Source organism: Corvus cornix, chromosome 7, assembly GCF_000738735.6.
Source record: "Corvus cornix cornix isolate S_Up_H32 chromosome 7, ASM73873v5, whole genome shotgun sequence".
In the NCBI taxonomy this organism is placed as follows: domain Eukaryota; kingdom Metazoa; phylum Chordata; class Aves; order Passeriformes; family Corvidae; genus Corvus; species Corvus cornix.
In genome coordinates this window covers 6,539,725-6,557,388 of record NC_046337.1, presented here as the reverse complement: position 1 = coordinate 6,557,388, position 17,664 = coordinate 6,539,725, and the positions used below count along the sequence as shown (strand labels likewise).

The following is a 17,664-nucleotide window of genomic DNA, read 5'->3' as shown; positions in this document are numbered from 1 at the left end:
TCCTGTGCCAAGCAGCAAGGAACTGACAGTAGTGCACAGGAGTGCAAGCCTGGTTTTATAACCCTTGTCCCTCAGCTTTCCCAGCTCTCCTGAGATCTTCCTTGGCCTGAGGAACTGAGAATATGCTTTTAGAAGCACTACATCCCCTCAAAGCAATTCCTTATTACATAGTACTTAGCAAGATCCATGGTTTATGCCTTTGCTTTAAACCACAGAATCTGCATGCTTATGTTTACACATTTATATTAGATTTCCAAACCAATTTGTTAGTCCTGCAGCTTCTTTGCAACCCAGTTGTGCAATCTGTTTTCCCACATGTCCTCTACTATGTAGGGCAGGATGACGGAATATCACCTCCCTGTTTATGAAGTGGTTTGCTGCCAGCTTTGATGGGTTTTACCCTGGGTGATCCACTTAAGAGTCTGCTTCCACTTGTGTTTAGCACTGACATCACTGGATTCCATCCCTTCTTTCCAACTGGGAGTATGTCTGCTTTCTTCAATTATATGGAAGTCATGGAATTCCCAGACCCAACTACATTTTTAAGAGTGCCATTAAAAGAAAGGCTGATTGTGCTCACCTCTATACAATAGCACAGGAAAAGCAAGAATACACAAAGGGAAATCAAGCATCAAAACAACTCCCACCTCTAAAAGCACCCAAGTTATCTGCCCATATGATGATTAGAAAACCCTTTGGCTTTTCCTCATTCCAGGGACACTGAACTTTGCCAGTGCACGTGAGAACAGCCAAGACACTGGGACTGAAAGCAGCTCTTTAAAGTCTGTTTCAAAGACTTGACAATAGGACTTAGTGACACACAGGACACTGAAACCTTCCCAGTATTAACCTGTAGACCCAACAGATGCACTGTTAGCACATAATCTTCTATCCCTCAGAACTCCTCTGTGTGTCTTCCCTACTTCCCATCCCCATCCTCAAATGTCATACAGGACTTCAGTAGCTGTCAAGATAAGGCAAGACAACAATCCTTTTGTAGGTCTTCCTCAAATCATCTACCTGAAGTTCCTCTCCATGCTAAGCACTAGAATAATAGGTATAAGAGGCCCAGAAAAGAACACACCATCACAGGAACATGTCCTTTAAACAAGTGAGGTGCATTTGGCCATGAAAAATTGATTTCATCACTGATAAGCACTATCTACCCTAATTTTTAAACAAACTTAACATAGCACTGGGGGTGCTTTTTATGTTGTCTAAGTCAGTACCATATTTAAGATACCTTTTCTCCTGTAGTACAGAAGCTGGCTTATTATTTTGCCTTGGTTTTTTGCAAAAGCAAAATTTAGCAAGGTCTTTTACTGCTCAGCAGAAACCTGCATTGCAGCAGGTAGCCTATGCAGAAAATGTGCACAGTACCCAGGCAGGGTAACAAATCACCAACTCACTAAACTCCAGTGTGCCTTACGGTCACTGCAGAACAGCATTTATTTCACAGTGAACTCTAAACACACCAGGGGGAGATATAAAGGGAAACTTCATATGCAGAGAGCTGTTCATTATGGTTCTAAAACAACATGGAAAGACTGACTTTTCCATTCTATAACAGATGAATGCAAACTTCCAGCCACCTACAAAAACCATCAGGGACACCATTCTGCTTGACACTGTTCACATTGACAGACTTCCTTAGCCTTCACAAATGGATTTTTGCTTATTTTTTCAGCTACAAGGGCTAGGGAGACATCCTCCAGCACCATAGCAATGTCCAGGGACATATATTTCACTTTGCCCTGTCCTGCCCTGAAAAATATTCACAGCTCAGTTACAAATTACCAGCAGATTCTTACAGAGTAGTAAATGCAGTGACCAATCTGTCTAGATATTCTGTGAATGATGTAACTTACCTAGTTTTAGACTGCCACAGCTGAGACAGCCACACCTCAAATATCTGTTCAACTCTTGACAATATTTTTTAAAAAACCCAAAAAAGTAGAAAAGACAAAAGAGGAAAACATTTGGTAACCTCATGGAATCCAACTGCATTTTTTATGCAGCTTTCAAACCTTACTTTTGAACTCTGGACTGCTGAGCTTTGTTACAAAAACCTCTGGCTCAGTTTTTCCCAAAAAGAGAAAAAAGTACATGCAACAAACCCAGCACAGCCTTGCAAAAAATAACATCAGACATGAAAAGTTACGCTGAACATCACGTCAAACAGACACGTGGAAAAATAGGTTCTTCCTTGAGAACCAAGGCCTCACTAATGTGTTCCAGACAACTGTCAGTAGTTGAAGCCATCTTACTTGCTGCTTGAAGATACTTTCAAATTTTTTAAACTGCCATCCTCTGTAAGGATTTCCTCCTCGATCTCAAGAACTTAATGCACTTAGAACTCAAGGCAGGTTATTTGCTAGCATTCTCCTGTCTTTTTTATTTCTCAGTGGTATTCATTTGACAGCAGTTTCAAGTTGTGAAAGCTCTTTCTGACATCTATCTGACCAATGAAAACTGTTACTCAAAGAGAGAGAATGAACATAAGCTTGCCAGCACTGAAAAACCAATGTTAATAACATTAACCTTTCTCTACCACCTACAAAAGAGAGAAGAAAAAAAAGAAAAAGCAGAAAAATAGAAGATTCCAGCCCCTAAGTACTTCAGGGACCTTGAGAGGCCCTGCCTCAAAAAGTGAAGTTATTCCACGAACAGCCACCACTCTATGCACCTGCCCAACCCTCTCCTCTTACTCTAAATTGTCTCTAAATTGTTCCAGCCAAACAGTAACTGGATTAACAGTGTCACCAAAATGCACTAGGAGTAACACCACATTCCTCAAAACCCACCAGCCCAAAACATATCACTCAACTGTAAAGTTACCACCACACAAGCATCAAGAAGTCAAATACATCTGAAGGCATTCAGTACATTGCAGCATTAGAAATTCTGTGATCTTGAAACAGCTTTCACAAGTTAAACCACAACAAACTCTGGAAACTATCCCCCAAATCAGTAGGTCTAATACTGAGATGGAGCAGCCAGCAATGCCCCCCTACAACTGCACATATAAAATTCAGAGCATGTTGTCACTCTGAAACACTCAGGATGCATATAAACGTGTCAGCTACTATATAGCAAAACACTCCAAATTTTGGCAGAAAAATCAGTTGCCTTTTCATTTATCAAAGCCTGATGTGGGCAGATGGAGAACAAGCTTATGGCAGTAAAATCATTTTCCCAAAGCCGCAAAGAAAGCTTGGGCTATGCCCAGGATTAGAATAGTCCCTGGAGCAAATTCTTGGCCCAGCCTCTGTGAACCTAGCAGGATCTGAGTTGCTGTTAATTCACCTTTTTTCCCGTGTTTAAAAATGCTTGTAAGAGTTAAGACAGACTGCCTTAAGCAAATATTTCCTCACAAACTGAGAAACAAGTTACTACCAAAAAACCAAGGAAATGCTAAACAGAGAGGCAGTCCTGAAAACACCTCACTACAAGTTCATCCTATCATTTGCCATATGCTTTAGGGACGGATGCTTATTCGTTTCAAATTGAAATAAACCCATGGAAGTCAACAAATCTACGGCCTCCAGCTAAAGACCTGTCCCTATAAATTACCTCAAGTGTATTCAGGCAATTTCAAGCCTAAAGATTCCATAAGCCATTAAACATTACTTGCAACATTATCCCTTAAATCACAGTCTTGTTTTCATCCTCCAGATGTTTCTCAGCAGGCAAATGTACACACGATAACCCAATGAGTGTCTCTTAGTGGGAGAGTAACAGGAAATTTCCCTTTGAGTAGGGTTTGCTCAAATGGCAGGACCCAAAATACAAAAATGGAATCCTTTTTCTGCCCACTTCTCAGCATTAGATGTTTGTGGGTTTGGTTTTTTGACACATTCACAGGCAGTAACTATGGGTTTCCCACAATCAGAACTCATATGGTAAAGGGCTCGTAACTATGATTTTTACCTCTTTAACTAAAAATCTTTACAATTTAATTTGCTGACCTATTTTTTCACAGCTAGAGAGAATTGTTAAATGATCTCTCCTTTTCTTGTTGCAGGCAATTACACGCAGAAATACCAAGTCATGCTAAATGAAAAGGAGACACAGTTTACTATTAGTTTTCGATGTGCCATAGAAATGAGCAGATGAATTGGCTCTTTTGGGTACTATTAGTTCCACATAGTTAGACATTACAGCCTGATATATGTTAGCCACGGCAGCAAGTCAGAGAATAGTGATGTCTATCAATTTGGGAGGTACACAATAATCCTCTGGGCTTACACACAGCCCTGTTTTACACAACAAGCCGAGACTGATGCCTTACATCTGTCTTTCTTATTCCTGGCAGCACGCTCCAGCACACATGCAAATTGATCCCCATAAACCAGTGCTGTACAGGCTGTCTCGAGCTGTTGAGCAGTTTTCTCACAACCCCTGAGCCATGTATTTAGGAAGTGATCTGCCACCACTACAATCACCATCAGTTTTGTCTCTGGCTTCCATAGCGTTGGCCAGATATGATGCTGGCTCTGCCCTGTGCTTTCCATGGACCTGTTAGCAACACTTAATTCACACTAAACGTGAATTTAACATCAACATTTCAAATATATCTTAATCTGTCTATCGTTCCCTACCAAAATGGGAAAGCATGGTGATACTTTTATTTTCCCCAGCTATGCATCCCAGCTGACACTGCTGGCTCCATTTCCATCCTATTAAATCTCCCACTGAACAATAATAAATCTTTCTTCTAAGTTTTTGTTTTCAGAGCCTGGGGAAATACTGTCATTCTTTGGCCTTAAATTGTTTCACTAAAGAATGTGATCTGTGGACGGTGCACTTAGATGCGTATTTTCTTTGCTTTGGCATATCGAGAAGATACATTGTACTTAGCAATTCCTTGAAGCATAATCTTTAATAGCAGAAGATAAACAATCCTCATATCTGATGAGAAAACTTCATTAGGATTCAGCCAAGGATCCTGTTCTGCAGTAGACGTTACTCGTTCTCAGCATCACACTGGGCAAAAAAAATGGCTCAGAGATCTCTCCAGAAAGGAGAGCTTGTGGTGCAAGTGCCAAAAGCCACTTATCCTGCAACAGTTCCTGGAAGGCAGATGCCTCTTGTCTACCTATTTTTATGGTATCTGTCAGACTATCCCACTTCCTCTGCAGTTCTTCTGTCTAGCAAAATACCAGCTGGTTATTTCTGGTCATTCTTTGACTAAGCACTGACTAATCTGCTTCTTTGAACTCTGAAGATAAGCTCCTCTGTCCCTTCTTCTGCAATATCCAGAGATAAAAGAACAGTAATGGGTCATACATGAAAGTCAGAAAAGATACATAGGAGCTCTTTATGGTTTTCCTGAAGAAGACTGCTTTGCAAATGAAGGTTAGTGTCCATTAAAAGTTATCTTTTCTTTCCCAATCTCCAGACATTTTGTTTCAGTCTTTGCCAAAGACTATGGTAATGTTTATTTGTACCAAACTAATTTGACCAGGTTGTACCACCCTTTTAGCACAATGTATCAAAGTTTCCCAATCTTTAGATTTATCAAACTGGATTTTTAAATGATGAGTGTTAATACGCCTCCCCTCACAAGGTGGCATGGCATGTGACCAGTAGGAGGACCCAGGACATGAGGTTTATGCTCTTGCTGGTGGCATTTTCAGAAACCAAAGAGTCCTTCAGCTCAGACTGGGTTATTGACCTCAGCAGGGGTGGTGCCACCTATTCACACAACCTCACCCTCTGTTGCAGTAGATTTTCTCTGCTAACACTCTGTGTATCCCCCCCAGTCTCCCAGATGCTCCCATTTCTCTCCAAGCATTAGCATGGCTTCACATCCAGCAGCAAGGTATGGAGCTGCTGGGAGCTCGAGTGTAGGTGAAAGAACACATATTTTTAATGAGATTATTTTCCTAAGTCCTCCTACAGCGCAGGTTTAACAAAATAAGTCATTTACAAATAAAATTCTGTACTGAGAAAGTATTAAAATCTAACAAATTTTAACTTTCAAAGAAAGGAACTCAAACAATGTTACTGAAAAATCACAGAAAATAAGTGCCAAAAAGGAAACACCAGGCACTATCAACCTCCCCAGTAAAGCAAAAGTTATAATGTTACTAAAAAAATTAAATCAGGTACAAGTTTACATTTTGTTGCTTACATTTTGTTGCATAATAAGTTAAAAAACATTAATACTTTAAAATTTTTAAATTTCTGGCAGAAAACCTAAGGAGAAGAAAGCTGTGCACTGATTTTCATTACTTTCACTGCTGCCCATGAAGTTTCAATCCAGTAGTGATTTAAGAACTCAGAAAATTCAAACAATAAAGTGAAACTACACAAGGAATATTAAACATATATTTTCTATCATTAAGATTGATTTTCAGCTCCAGATACAAAGAATTACAAGTTCACCTTTGCCAATAAGCAAAGTGCATTTTTAAATTGGGAGAGCAGAGAAAATATGAAATGATCTATGAAAACCAAATTCTACTGGTATATCAGGCATTCATAAAGAAATCTGTTAACACATCCATGCCTTTGCACAAGCCTGCAACATCTGAGGTACTGTTTTATGGAACTGATACTACACCAACTGGTTGAAAATACATTTGATTTTTCAGACTGCAGTGATGGTCCTTCAAAGGGCAGATGTACATCCACTTATGTGATGCAGCAAACACAGCAAGTGCAACAACTGAGACTTGTACTAGAGGATCATTTATTTTCAATTTTATACATAAAATTCAAGCAGGGTTTTTATGGACAACACTTAACACCAATCACATGCAATAAACTCAATATTACTTTTTTTCCCCCCTAACTATTTTCATGTGCTTTTAGTCAAGATACACATTTTTCACTCACTACAAGCTAGGGATGGCTGTAGGGCACATCATTCCCACACCACCCAGTTAGCACCAAGAGGTCTGCCTAAAACCCTCCCCATTCAGAGTTAAATTCTTTTCCCATAAGAAAAATTAACCCTCTACATACACCTGTCTCTAATGGCACAGTAGAATTCTCTCAGGGATAGGAGTAGGATCCATGACATCCATACAATTACTCAACAGTAATTACACCTAGTTACTTACACTTATTTGTATATTGAACCTTGCTACACAACTGTATTCTCATAGTTGGAACCTCTGAACCATCAAACACAGAGCTGCCTTTGACAGAATCTGAGCAGGGATCTGATGGCAAAACTGAAAACCAAATTTCAAGTGTCTAAAATGTCCTGCTATAGTTTAAATATAACAGATATTACATATGTTACATAACACAGATGTTAATTCATTTGAAGGATATTACCATTCTTACTGGTCTAAATATTGCACAGACTTATTTCAATCTTTTCCACACAAAATAAACCCCAACAAAACCTTGGAAAGGAAAAATAAAACAACAAAGGAAACCGTGACTGTGATTATTACACTAAGTAGCCTAGACAGTGTACTTGCACGTTCCTCATTCTTCATGAAGTCATGTTATGGTGCTAGTTTTCCCTCATCATCAGAACCCTGTTTTTATTTCAAAATTCTTTGCGACGATCTTCTCTCATGAGGAAAGAATAAGTACTTAACAAAAGGAATTATTAAATTGCAATTTTCTAATGCAAAAATACAACAGGCTAGTATGTTTTAAAGGTTAGCATTTAAACACAAACTTAGCTGTTTTAACAAACTTCCACCACCGCAACAATTTTTTAATTTTTTGCTGTTCAAATCCATTATATCATTATCTAGCCTGTTCTAGATTCCACAGACTTCTACCATCATTTTGCCTGCCAGCTAAGGAAAAGATTTCATGAAGTGTGAAGCACTGCAGATTTTAGACCCACACTTCTGCTCAACAGCTATCAGTCTTGAACTTGACATCCATATGTTATTTTCTCCTCCCAAGAAAGTCACTTAGAGCTTTGAATGCCTGAAAAAAAAAATAGACAGGCCCTCTCTGGCCTCTCATTTCATTTCCAGTGAATGAAAATTGCATTTTGTTGTTATTAAGCACAGACTGACCTATACAAAAGGCTGTCTTCTGCCAGTGCTGCACGGCAATGGATTTTTTGTCCTTTAGATTTTATATGTAACACGGTTAGGACCAAACTCTGTTTTCTACTGTAGTGGTGCAGCTGTAACAAGGATGACAGGGAAGCACAAGTGTCACCAATATCAGAACTCTACCTTGGGAATTTGAGTTCCATATTTCATTAACACTTCTGTGAGACCACAGCCCTGAAGCATCTGTCTTTTTGTAACTGATGTAATTAAACATCCTGAGAAACATGCAAAATGAGGGCTCTGCATACTATCATGGAGGAGCTTTATTCTGTATTTAGTCTTTACTTGGTTTTAAGTGTTTGCATGGGACTTGAAATGTAACCTTCTGGATAAATGTAATGTGCTCTACTCAAGAAAAAAAAATCTAAAAAAAAAAAATCTCTTCCCAGGTCTTTAGGAGTGAGAAATGCAATTCTGTATAATTCCTGAAAGACAAAACACAAAAACCAAGACTTTTCACATTTTCAGTGATCCTGGAGAGTTCTGTTTAGGTTCTCAGATGAGACACTATAAACCCAGCCTGAGTGCTGAATGCCCATCATTTGTCTGAAATTCAGTGACCTTTAAAGGATTAAATTTCCAAACTAAAGAGCTTCAGAACCATGACCCTTCCCCTACATTTTTTATTAGTAGTGTTATTATGATTCACAGCTGTGCCCAGGGTATACTAAGTATTGTGCAAACATCAGGGAAAGCCCGCATATATTTAATTTTTCAGCATGAATAGGAATGGGCCACAGAGAAAATTATATATTTGTCAATAAATTAATATAGTCGCTCCCCATCTCAGTTGCCTGAGCAGTAGGTCTGAGATGAGGAGCGACAGATTACATCAGTACATCCATGTGTGAGCATCCAGAGGACAACACCTTCATTTGCTCAATGTTCGTCCCATGTAACTTCATTTGCATGCACCAGAGTGGAGGAAAACCAGGAATCATGTCCTACAGCTAACCCATTTGAGACTTTATGACTCAGTGTAGTCATTCCAATAACAAAAGTGGACCTGGATACACAATTTCTAAGTTTGTTGGCATTTATAACTGTTAGAATCTGAGTTAGCATAAAGCATTAATCTGAAAGCAAGACATACCCTGAAATTTGTAAGCATATGCACCATAGATTTCAAACAAAATGCCTCTCAGTGTGTGGAAGCTCCCTATGATAAATCATTTTTCAGCAATTCATTCTGAAACACAAATAGTTTTTTTATATAAAATCAGAATGTCAGTATCTGCATTTACATTTAATATCTTATCCGTGGGCCAACAGCTAATCCTGTGAAATACTCCCACTCACAGAATTCTACCTATTGAATTTCCACCTGAGATTTGATACAGATAAATGGAACTCACCTTCTCAAAATACCAGCACCTCTTACTCCACCAGACTGAACACTTACCAGGATCTGACCTTTTGCTGCACTCAGTTAATTTCTGTACAGCTGAGCCTTACCTGTGCCTGTGGTGAGCTGAAAGGAGGGATGTCCAGAGCAGCCCTGAGCACCCACCTGCCTGCAATATTTCCCCTGCAAACAGCTCTGTCCCTCTCCCAGGGAGCAGGGCCGATGCAGACCTGCCCTGGCCACGCTGGGACAGGCTTCACAAAGCTCACATTTACATTCTAAATCTTCTCTCAGTCTCCGACTACAAAGAAAGCCTTCAGTGCAGAATTTGGTCTATACATTGTTTTGATGTATTGATGTGACTCCTCCATTCACTGTGAAACAATTTTGGCTAATCAGATCAGGAAGATGAATGAACACGCTGCTTTCTGTGAATCACAAGTCTACACTGGACAAAAAATACCAGACAGAATGAGCTTGTTTTCTGCTTTGACAATATTATCAGAGATTAGCTGCCTGAGTAGAAACTGAACTGTAACAGCAGAAGCTGTATTTGTATATTTTTCAAAATTATGCTTTAGTAACATAAATGTCAAGAAAATAAGAATAATGGGTTTCAAAGCACCAGAGTTCCATTCCACCTGTTCTCTATCATGATTCTTAAACTAGGCTCAGTATGAACACAAAATACTGCAGCTACAGAAAGAAATAATAGTTGTTATTATTAAATGACTGCAGCCTTATACTACACAGATATACACTGCAAAAAAAGGAAAAGATGTTCATATTCTGTTATCATTCTTTATTCTGTTATCATTCTTTGCTTATATTACTGTAATCCAGAAATAATTATATTAGAATTATTATTCTGGCACTTACTTGGGGTGCTAAGGAATAATTTAATGTTCATTTTAATAAGCTTTATCATGCTCAGACTCTGTTTATTGCTATATATTTATAACAATGTAAATCCACTCTCGATGAGAATTCTACAAGCATGCATATTTCAGGCAGCATCTAAATGAAGAGCAAAATGAATTTGTTCACCAGGTATTGATTAGCATTTGATCATAAAAGTATTGCACAAAAAAAACCAGTGCCAGAATATTTTGAGAACACCAAATTTTCAGCCACTAAAGATGATACATGGGGCTCCACTGACCTCAAGAATCTCACACATTTAAGTCTATAGAGATTTTACTGAAGCCTTGTGCAATTTCATGCTGGAGAGCAACATCTGCAACAGCTCTCAGAGCCATGAGACCACAGTAGTTACCACAGAGTGCAGGAGCTGCGTTGGAGATGGCAGCTGGAACTTCCAAACAGTCTTTTACAAATACAGCATTTCTGTAGTAAAATTAAGTACTAATGATAGTAAGAGATCTGTTCTTTCAGCTAAGTGGAAAAGCTGATTTCATGGTCTAAGCCCTACTTGTCAATATTAGTGAATGGAAGGTGACAACTTCATTTTCCTTTAAGCAGTCATTCTGCTCCATACCCAGCCTAGCCTGGTTCAGCTTTGCAAACCCAGACACCAAACACAGTCTGGTGTACACATCAGCATTTCATCTCCTCTGTTGCACTATCTCAGGCCACAAAAGAGCCCATCTCAGAGACAATACATATCACATACCTGTTTTGCAGCAAATATATGACATACAGATATAGGCATATCAACTGTAATTTCTGCACTTTTATAATACTCCATACACAGGTTCTTTCTAACAGTAAGTCTAACATACAGAGCTCAGACCACTGAGGGCATTATCACTCTCTACAGTTCCCTGAAAGGAGGTTGTAGTGAGGTGGGAGTCACTCTCTTCTCCCAGGCAACAAGCGACAGGATGAGAGGACGGCCTCAAGTTGTGCCAGGGGAAGCTTAGATTAGATATTCGAAAAAATTTAATCTCTGAAAGTCTGGTCAGGCACTGGAACAGGCCGCACAGGGAAGTGGTGGAATCATCATCTCTGCAAGTGTTCAAAAAATGTGTGAATGTGGCACTTAGGGACACGGTTTAGTCATGAACCTGACAGTGCTGGGTTAACAATCAGACTCGATGATCCTAGAGACCTTTGCCAACCTTAAAATTTTATGATTCTATGATTTCAAGCCTCATTTCCCATAGATCATTACCTAATAAGGAAGATACTTTATGTATTCAAATCAACATGAGATTTTTCAATCTCTTTCAAAATTACCAAGTAAAAGGTCAGAGTTCAACTAGGGCAGTGTCATAATCCCACCAAAAGAAAACACCGCATACCAGTCAAGATAAACCATTCCAACTTACTCAAATGCTGGCAAAATATAGTGTTGGAGGCAACTGCTAGCCTTGAAGTAAAGGGTGGGGAGTGGACCTCAAAAAAGGAAAGGAAGTTTTGTTACAAACACTTGTTTGGAAAAGGAGGCTCCTGCACCTCTTTCCTATTCTCCACATGGGCATCATTCCCCTTAGTGTTTTTCCTGCCTTTCATGTCCTCCATTCCTTCAAGTACAGTTATCAAATAACATCAGATATATATATATATATATATATATCAGTTATCAGACTATATCATGTGGGATACACTTGCAAGAAAGTATTTTGAAACCTATAAATAAAACAGAAATTTAAATGAGGAATTTATGGGGGAGTCAGGAAGAGCAGTGAGAATAGTCAGTGTAGCCCCACAATTACCACAACAAGTCCCCGTTTTTCACTGAAATGGAACATCAGGGCTGTATTTCTAACACTTCACCATTACAGACAGGAGGTAAAATGGAAGGAGGACGCTTTAAATAGCAGTTGTTTGCAAAGAATTGTCAGTGTCAGAAACCCCAAAATGACAATTAGACATTTCTATCAAACAGGCAGCAAACTCTGGTCACCTGGCATCTCTCCCAACTCATGGATTGGCTAGAGGAACCTGCTAAAAGGACAGCACTGAGGAAGAGAGAAGCCAGTGTGAGACAATAAAATGAGCAGAACTTCTGATTTTGCATGGGGACAGCAAGGTGATCCCAGAAGTCACTGTATTTTCCTCAAAGATTGAAAATTTGTAATAGTAAACACATGAAAAGCCCTGGCAATGCTTTTGTGGCATGTAAGTTTACTGCCAGCTACCTATTAAGAGATTCCATACAGATTTAATATGTATCTGTGTGGTGATTCCTCTTTCATTCTTTATAAATTTAGCTTCAGCAAACCATGAGGAAAGATACATTCCAAAAACATATAAATAGTCTGCTACTGATTTCAGTAGTTCAGTGCCTGTCCCCTCCAGCTGAATATGCAGCCACAGTATATCCAGACAGGGACTACATTTTTTGCTGTTGTTTGTTTGTTTGTTTCTCTAAACACTACCAGAGTGACAAAAATAAGGAAAGAAAAGAAAATTCAGCCTAAATAATCTTTAAAAATGTTTTATATTATCCTTTTAAAAGACACAGTTTTAGTTATCTATATTACATTTAATTCTTGCAACCCTGACAAATGAACACATAAAATAAAATTAAGCCATGTCACAATACTCCCTAAAACTATAGTGCTAATAGGTAACAAAGTTATTCTGTAACATAGCATTACCTTTAGGTTGCTTCAGTAGCAAAGACAGACCACTGTATTTCCATGAAGCAGAACAAAATGGAAACTTGTTTCACTCTCTTGTTAACATTCAAATTCTTTACAGTGTCAGATTCTGCTTTTAAGTGTTCCTTCTCTTTTTTCTTATTTCTGAACCAAGGTATTGTACCTGTGTTTCCATATAAACTGCTCTGAGTAATATATGTTAAGTTTTCAGAGACCATTTGGTCAGATTTTAATCACCTCTCCTGGGAGCTGACACCGACTTCCAGCAGCAGGTCGTACAATGGAGATTAGAATAACAAAAGACATGCTGCTGTGATTCCAAAAAAAAAGGGAAAAAATAATACAAGTCTGTCTTTATCAAGCTTAAGAATGGTGTTTTGAGACTTCTTTGATGTCTCCTAGACAGAGCCCTCCTTTTGTTTGTATAAAAGCATAAATTCAATCACTTCTGCTTTTTCTTTCTCTAAAACAGAGAATGTGCCACTGCAAAGATTTTGTTTCAGATTCCTTCTTTCTTTTTGTCTTTAATGTTTTACTTAATTGCCCAATATAGAAAGCTTCTATTTTGCAAATTTGCATTGAACTAAAATTTGTATTTACACAATGTTGCATTTCCTGCCATTTTGAAATAAAAGAAATATATTTCCTTTTTTTTCCCATATAAAAGTGTTTGGGGTTTAGTTTGGATTTTTTTTTTCCTGCTCAAATTCTTTGTTTAAAGGTAAATGAGAAAAATGTCATGAAATTTATAGAAAAGCACTGGTCTAATCTCTTCCAGATTAGCATTGTCTTAGGTTATCTGTCAGCGTAATACAGATAAATTATATATTTCTCCCTTACAATTCACTATTCTTTATTATAGCCTTCCCACTACAAATCCCAAACAGATTAAAAGTTGGCTTATTTGACCTCTTTGGTAAAAGGCAACCCACTGCATAAGGATTTTTACACTACTCTCCAAAATGAACAGTTCCACATGTATAAATGCTAGCAGGAACCAACATCTCCTGTTTCTTTCTCCGACCTTCAACAACCCTCTATTCTGCAGAAAAAAACCCAACAGTTTTACTAATTTATAAGCACCATGCAGACACAGGCAGCCTAGAGAGAAACCTCTTTAGCAGTTGCAAAGAAAAAAACATGAGAAAGCTTCCACAAAGAAATTCTGAGAGACCAAAAGAAAAACATAAGGGAAGAGGTCTGAAGATTGAAAATATTCCCAATACTCACTGAAAGCAGCCACTGCAAGAGCCAATGTGACAATAATGGAGACCCAGGAAACCCACAATGCCTTCTTTCTGTAGCTTTGAGCTTCATGAGGTTTTAGCCTCGTACTGCTTTCTAGTAAACCTGATAAGCAATAAGCAAAGAATGTATGAGCAATGCATTGCCCCTTTTAAAAAACCAGCTGTGTTAGTTCAGCCCTAGAAAACACATTTACATTCTATGTTACACACAGAAGCAATACAGGCTCAAAACTGCTCACATTATTAAGGTTAGGTGAATGAGGCCACCAGAAACATGTGAGTAAGCAAGAAGAGCACACACAAGCTGTTTTGATTCCACACAGAAAGACCCACAGATGAATCCCTTAAAAAGAGCACTGCATTCCAGTTATGGAAATTCACAAATCATTATGACTTCCACCTGCACCTTTACACAAGAAATGGCTCAGTCCTCTACTCCCTCAGATTAAAACTTGTTTCAGAACTTGAGGATCCTGGGGATAATTAACATAGGAGAAAAACTTGTGCTCACCAGTCCCTGTGGAATAACCTCCCAATGCACAGGGATACACCACACATATTGATCATCAAAGGACAAGCAGGCATGCCTCAGAATCAAAGCTATCACAGCTGAAAAAGCCTCTTGAAGCATCTTGTCCCTCATCTGGGTTAAGAACACATTCCCATCTAGAACCAACTGAAGAAGCAATTCTGCCCTTGCTGCAATCAGTGCAGAAGTCTGTTGAACACAAGGAAATGCTATTGCTTTTTCTCTTTTTTGATGCTTTCAATCTGTGGCAGTCTTTTGTCCACTGATCTTAAATCACAGAGAATGCAGGTTAAACATAAATTAACGACATCCTTTGGTTTTTATTCTCTCAGTCTGAGTCTTAAGCCACTCTTAAAATGTCTTCAGAATTTTATGTATTTCCATTCTGTACATCCCATTCTGATTATTTTATGCTTAATACAACTTGACATATACATTCTTTTTTTCATCAAGTTTCAGCTCAAATCTGCTTAACTGGAGAGAAAACCTGATGGTTTTAAATTTCTTAATGAGTTACTCCAGAAGATGTGGGTGGTTCCTCTCAGATTATGAGCACTTTTCTGAGAGATTTGCCTGCCCTGAATGCATTGAACTGAGACAGAGGTTTAACAGCACAACTTTCAGTAGCTGGTCTGAGGTCTTAGACAAAGGGTGGAGAACAGGGACTCTGTAAGACTCAGCACCAGATTAAAACATAAGAGTTGAAGCTGTTACTATCCTCATCTTCCCCAGTTTTCCCTCTGATGGCTATTGCCACTTTCAAGGCAGGGACATCTGATCTGGTTCTCATGAATCCACACGATGTTTAACCAAGTTTATTAACCTTTAACAGATATTAATTTCAACTGACTGTAATATACTGGCTGAAAACTGCAATGGTTTTGGAATCAATTCAGAACTGAATCAGACATCTCTGCCCTGGGGGCAGCATTGTGTCAGCAGAGGGGCAGGCATCCAGAGGTGGTGAAATTTGAGCCATCAGATTTTATTCTGCCACTTGGAGTCTGTTAAAATTACAGGTTCTAATCCTGGCATAATTGGTGGGATTCATGCTGTCTTGGAAAAATTCTTCCTGCTTTTTACACCTCAGCTACAATAAAGCACAGAGGGTTTCTTTATAGGAGTTCAGAAAGCCACTCTGAGAATTTCATGCTTGTACCATATTTTTAGAAAATTTAAAATATTATCACACTTTGTGCTGCTGCATTCTCCCTGCTTTATGAACGGGAAAGCATCTACAAACTTGCATGGACCAGGCCCTATACAAAAACTATTATGTCTATTTCTTATTACATGCGTTATTTGTCTAATACATGAAAACTGATAGATGACAACTCCAAAAGGTTTGAGTCTTTTACTCATAGTGCTGCACAGTTATTTCTCACATGCCTGCTTTCACTTGTGTGATTTTTTTTTTTCCCCACAAATGTTTGGCCTATCTTCTGCTACTATATATAAAGATGTACAGTTTAATTGCTGTCTGGTATGAGGTAATTTAACAACACATCTTGAAACATGGGAGGGATTTCTACTAATATAACCATAGAGAAAACACATCTTCTCATGTTTTGTGTACTCACCCCTCCTGTCCCCTCCCCAAACCAAGGATTTTAAATTATGGCCCACATCTTGTTGGAATGTAAAGCAGAGGTTTTTCTCAGCCAGTTTTGGTTCTCAATATTTCAAACCTCAAATAAACATAGATCAGAATGACACATATCCGCACCTGTTTCTTTATTTAAAGACATCTTTTAATTCATGGCTACAGCTCACTAGTACCTGGGAAGTCCAACATACACAGTTGATACTTACAAATCAAGCAATATCCTAATTAAACTGAGGAATGAATAATAAGCCCCAGAGCTAGTGCAGCACTCCTGATTACTATTCACATGTCAAGCACGTGTCCAGTATGACAGAGACTGAGATCTCTATAAAACTCAACCACTTCTGCCGTGTGTGTGTGTGTGTGCGCGTGTGTGTTCCTCTGTCTCTCAAAATGGCTGGCATATTCTGGCTGTCAGCGATGTGATCCCCTCCTTCCTGAAATAATTCAAATACATCCTCTGTATTCAAAATTTTCACCCCCAAGAAAGATCATAAAATTGTTATGAGTGTCCTGGGGCTAGCATGGAAAAATACAAACTCATTCACATGACTACCAAGCCCGTAGAACAAAAATTATTTAGGAGAAAAGACAGCTCATTAATTTACACACAAGAACAAAAGTCACAAGGTAAACCTCCATATTTTTTTCACTGACCATAAGAAAGCAAGTTTTAAGCATCCACAGGAGGATGAAAGTTAATCTTTCATCTGCTACAGAATGTTTTGCACTGCTACAAAAATAAAAAGCTAGCATCTACAAATGGAATTCCTCCGCCCTGAAATTAACATACTGAGTAATTTTATTGTCAATAATTTATTTAACACATGGATATCCTTAAGGTTTAGAAAACATGATGAACTGGCTAAATCCACTGGATTTTTAATTTATCTTTCAGTATCTTCACATATTAACAGATTTTCTTCCCATAAAAAAATCAGGAGGAGAAAAAAACCTGCCTAACAGTTGCAGAACACAAGCTTGGCATATTTGTGAAGTGATTCTAGGATATTCTTTACCATATGCTGACTTACCAGAAGTACTTTTCTGTTTGGCTAAGGGATCATTTTAAAATGTCAAGTTAGAAATTGTGGAAGAGACAAGGCTAATAAAAAAACCTGTTCACCTAAGGATGTTAATTTAGGGATCCCATCCACAAAATTATCACTTATTTTGGATCTGGCTCTTAAAGAGCAAATATCTTATTCCAAAATTTAGGGTTAGCATTTATTTTTAGCAAACATGGAAGCATCATCTCTGTAACTGCATCTGGTGTGATTCATTGGAAAGGACTGTAGGCAAAAGTACAATCTAAAAGGACAGACTGTT

General features: G+C 38.4%; 1 protein-coding gene across 1 annotated transcript in view; it reads right to left on the bottom strand.

The window, feature by feature from the left end:
* Positions 1–17,664, bottom strand: part of TMEM163 (transmembrane protein 163) — a 90,311-nt gene that overhangs the window by 70,629 nt on the left and 2,018 nt on the right. The window contains exon 2 of the mRNA XM_039555313.1: positions 14,184–14,303. Within this exon, the coding sequence (XP_039411247.1) occupies positions 14,184–14,303 (120 nt within the window). The remainder of the gene's footprint in view (positions 1–14,183; positions 14,304–17,664) is intronic.